Source organism: Helobdella robusta (genome assembly GCF_000326865.2).
Source record: "Helobdella robusta unplaced genomic scaffold HELROscaffold_42, whole genome shotgun sequence".
NCBI classification, from domain to species: Eukaryota; Metazoa; Annelida; class Clitellata; order Rhynchobdellida; family Glossiphoniidae; genus Helobdella; species Helobdella robusta.
The window spans coordinates 1062417-1066426 of record NW_008704981.1 but is presented as its reverse complement, the minus strand read 5'-3'; the positions used below and the strand labels follow the sequence as shown (position 1 = coordinate 1066426).

At 34.0% G+C, this 4010-nt stretch overlaps 2 protein-coding genes across 2 annotated transcripts; both read right to left on the bottom strand.

Annotated features, from left to right (window-relative positions):
- Positions 1-1299: 1299 nt before the first annotated feature.
- On the bottom strand, positions 1300-2522 carry HELRODRAFT_177383 (hypothetical protein; the record flags this gene model as incomplete). The annotated part of the gene is made up of 4 exons (XM_009025582.1): positions 1300-1457; positions 1540-1648; positions 1712-1824; positions 2006-2522. The coding sequence occupies 4 exons, from the start codon at positions 2520-2522 to the stop codon at positions 1300-1302; spliced, it is 897 nt and encodes a 298-aa protein (XP_009023830.1).
- Positions 2523-2853: 331 nt separating this feature from the next.
- HELRODRAFT_177382 (hypothetical protein) lies at positions 2854-3228 on the bottom strand (the record flags this gene model as incomplete). The annotated part of the gene is made up of 1 exon (XM_009025581.1): positions 2854-3228. One exon carries the CDS (start codon positions 3226-3228, stop codon positions 2854-2856), a length of 375 nt encoding a protein of 124 aa, XP_009023829.1.
- Positions 3229-4010: the final 782 nt, after the last annotated feature.

Sequence of the window (4010 nt, the reverse complement as noted above, 5' to 3'; positions counted from 1 at the left end):
CATCAAGGTAACTGCATTTTTAAGTCATCCAGCTTCCGTAGACTGTTTTTTTACCACCTATTTTTGACTTGCATACGTTGTAATTATTTCTATTATTCATCTTATTATTATTCAAATATTATTATTATTATTCATAATTTTTTTTATTATTTTTAATGAAAATATTATTATTGATATAAGTTTATTTTCAGTTTTTCATTAATTTACTTAAACGTTTTAACTCTTCAATATCAAAGATGTTATATGTATTCCTATACATGTTATAAATAGCAAAAAATACTCAACAACAACATCAAAACAACAAAAACCTCAATAATTACATCAACAGCAATAACGCTAACACAAAGCAACGACAACAGTCGCAACAACAACAACAACAACAACAGCAGCAACAACACAAACAAAATCAACATCAAAAACAAAAAAGTCAATTTTTCGTAGTCATACCCGTCGGGACGAATAAACAAGCCGAATTCTAATTTTTTCATCTTTGCCTACGTGTTTGTGGTTAGGTTTGAGTATCTCTAAACACACACACACACCAGACACACACACAGACAGACAAACACACACACATACATTTTGTATGTGTGCCGTAAAAATATGTGCTTCTACGATGTGAGAACACTTTTTAACTGCCGTTGAAAATGTTCTATTGTTAAATAATCAGCGTATTCGGTACTTATCAAATATTTTTTTCATATATTATGTGCAAATTTAAATAAATATTCAAACAAATGATGAATCAACAAACAAACAAATAAATAATGTCACAAAATATCCAAAAAAATTAACAATAATCAAGTTTAACATTATTATTATTAAGTTGGAGTCCAAGGCAATGTAGGTGGTGGGACGGGTGAATTGGGCTCTTGAGTTTTGTCCTTTGAGTAAGCTAGGGATAATTATTAATTAGTTAAGGGTACCTTACAGACGGATGGCCCTGGATTTTAGCATGCAGTCACAGGTGATTCGGATGATCGAACAGCGGGGTAGATTCGGTGAAAAGAGCGTCCTACCTACTCATTTCTGCCTTCTAAACTGAGCAGGGCATGTTTGATTCGAAAGAGCCTAAAATCTGTAACGCACTAACATAAAGACGACGCTAATACACTCCAAGATGTCATAAGTTAGATATTTTAATAAATAGGCAGATAGGATTGTTTATATAACTAAACAATTTGAGGTGCAATAGAGGCTAAGCTTCCTGATGAGGATCTTTTATCTTTTTATTATTATCACCTTCGTGAACGGCTGCCTTGACGCGGCGAGGGGACTTCTCACTGAGTGCCGTTCAAATTAGTGCTTCTCCTTCTTCTCCTTCTTCTTCTTCTTAGTTTCATATCTTGTTGGTTCGTTGACATGCTGCAGCCAAAACCTATCATCAATAAGCTGCAAAAATCTATTTTCAATCTTGTAGTCAGAACCTGCACAAACTCTCAGCTTCCAATCTATATCTGAAAAATTAAAATCACCCAAAACAAGATGTCTACCAGACAAATCACCAAACTCATTCAAGACACCAATTATTATCATTACTTGAATTAGGACTTCTGTAAATTACCATTAAATTTAAATTTTGATCTCTGACGTTAATCCTGGCACACAAATATTCATCAAATATGGAATCCAGTTGAACACTAAACAGCTGCAAATTGATTTTGTAATATAACATAATACCTCGATAACTTGCTTTGCAGAAATTTGAAACCAGGTAACTATATCCAGGCAAATTAAATTCGTTAATGTTCCATGAAGAGTTTTTAACATTTTTAGGGTTTACTTCATTTATAACTATTAAATCATACTTTAAATCCGATGCATCTAAAAATAGATTCAATTCTGAAAATTATTTGTGAGACAATCAACATTGGTATACAAAATATTAAGCACATCATTAGGATTCTTTACCACACTAGGATGATTATAATTAAACTCACTGCCTTCTCTTGACTTTGATCTCTTTATAAATTTGTCTTTTTAAAAACAAATACATGAAACTCACCTGGTTGTCTTTTTATCCTAAATATCCAGTTATTAATGTCGTCCTTTACTGCAATTTTCTTCTTTTTATCATCGAGAAGCTGTTTACAAATATCTCTATCTAATTTAATAAGGTCATGGTTAATGTAGACTCCATTGAATGATTTACTCCTCCTCAGTTTGAAACAGTTTTCTAGTATCAGGTTTTTAGTAGTTAAATTCAATAATTTAATTAAAATAGGCCTTGGTTTTTGATCATTCACCCTTTTACCAAGTCTGAATACATTTGAAACCTCCTTCTCCAAGTTTTCATCAGTTATCTCCTTCAACAACTGAAGCACTTTCTCTTTGTCAGCTTTCCAAGAAAAACTTTCATTTTCTGGTATGTTGAAAATGACTAAATTGTTTCGACGGATATCTCTTTCATTAGCAACATCCAGATGATTTTTTGTGTCCAGCACCGATGAATGTATTTCCTTGACATTTGTTGTCAAACTCTCAATATTACCTTCAACTACTTCATTCCACTTTTTTGTCATTTCCTCTTCCTTGGCTACCTGATTTTTTACCTCATTGAGACTATTCTTCAAGTTAGTTTGTTCCCAGTGGCGTCACTAGGGTTGGTGTCACCCGGTGCGGTAACTCATGGTGTCACCCTTCTCATGACACCCCACAGACATACAGCATTCTTAGCAAAATTTATAAACACGAACAAGTTAAATGTGCTCGGCCGCGGCGCTTAATAATTCGGACGTCGAATTTGAATGGTATAAATGTCGAGTACAAAAATGATTTGAACGAAAAAAATTTTATTCATAATACATTTCTGGGCGCTGGGCGGGTTAGGCTGAATTAATGATAAGAATAATTTCATGGAGGGACATAAAAACATATACAGTGATATTTTGGTGTCACCCCCTGTGAGGGTGTCACCCGGTGCGGTCCGCACCCCCCGCACCCCCCTAGTGACGCCACTGTTTGTTCCCTCATCTCTTCTTTTAGCATCTCTTCTCTAAATGTGACTTTTTCCATCATCTGAGTTAGACATCTGACTTCATTTGCCATTTTCTCTTCCAACTGTTTGATAGCAGCAAGCAATCCTTCCTCCTCATAATTAGTCAGTGTTTTTATTCTTTCTTCATTTACTTTCCTACAACCTTCACACAGATGCAATCCCGCAATATCACTCATCTTATTGGTCACCTTCTTTGTCCGTGCGGTTATGTTAGGATTAGTGTTTTCCATTTTCACTTTCTTTAGTCGGCGAAATACAACAGGATTTGAAAATTATTAATTAAATAAATTTTCCAATACTGTTAATAACTTAAAATTAAATTTTTTAAACTCGAAATTGATAAATTTATTGAAAAATTTAAATTGTGAAGAAAACTTTCCGAACGTAAGTGCAAGTAGATGCATGTTTTGGATTTAATTATCACGTCTGAAGATTGCGTATCAGATTTACAGTATTTATCTCCTCTGGGCAGAAGTGACCACTTATTGATTTCATTTAAAATTTTTGATTGTTCAATTTTGCACAGTAAACCTAGGAAGAAGTTGTGTTTTAATCTTGGACAGTACGATGCAATTAACAAATATATTTCTAGCATGTTATCTGTTGATACAACTGTGGATGTAGACCAAAAGAGCAACGTAGAAAATTTATGGCAGAAATTTTGTTTTTTGATTAGTGAGGCTACTTCAAAATATGTTCCTATGAAAATATGTGGTAGCTGTGTTGTTAAGCATGTCAACTTTAAACTGAGGCGACTTATCAAGCTTAAGCAATACTATTGGAAAAGAATCTATAAACGTCTAGAGACGTTGACTTATTGCTAAGTTTCAGGTCTACGAGAGATAAAGTTCGAGCAGAATGTAAACAGCTAGACAGAGATAACCAGAATTTTATTGCCAGAAACTATCATAACAACCCAAAACTGTTCTGAAACAGGTGAAGAAGAAAATAACAACAGTGGGCAGGGTTGAAACACTCAGAGTACAGACACAGATCTCACGGGTGATGATGA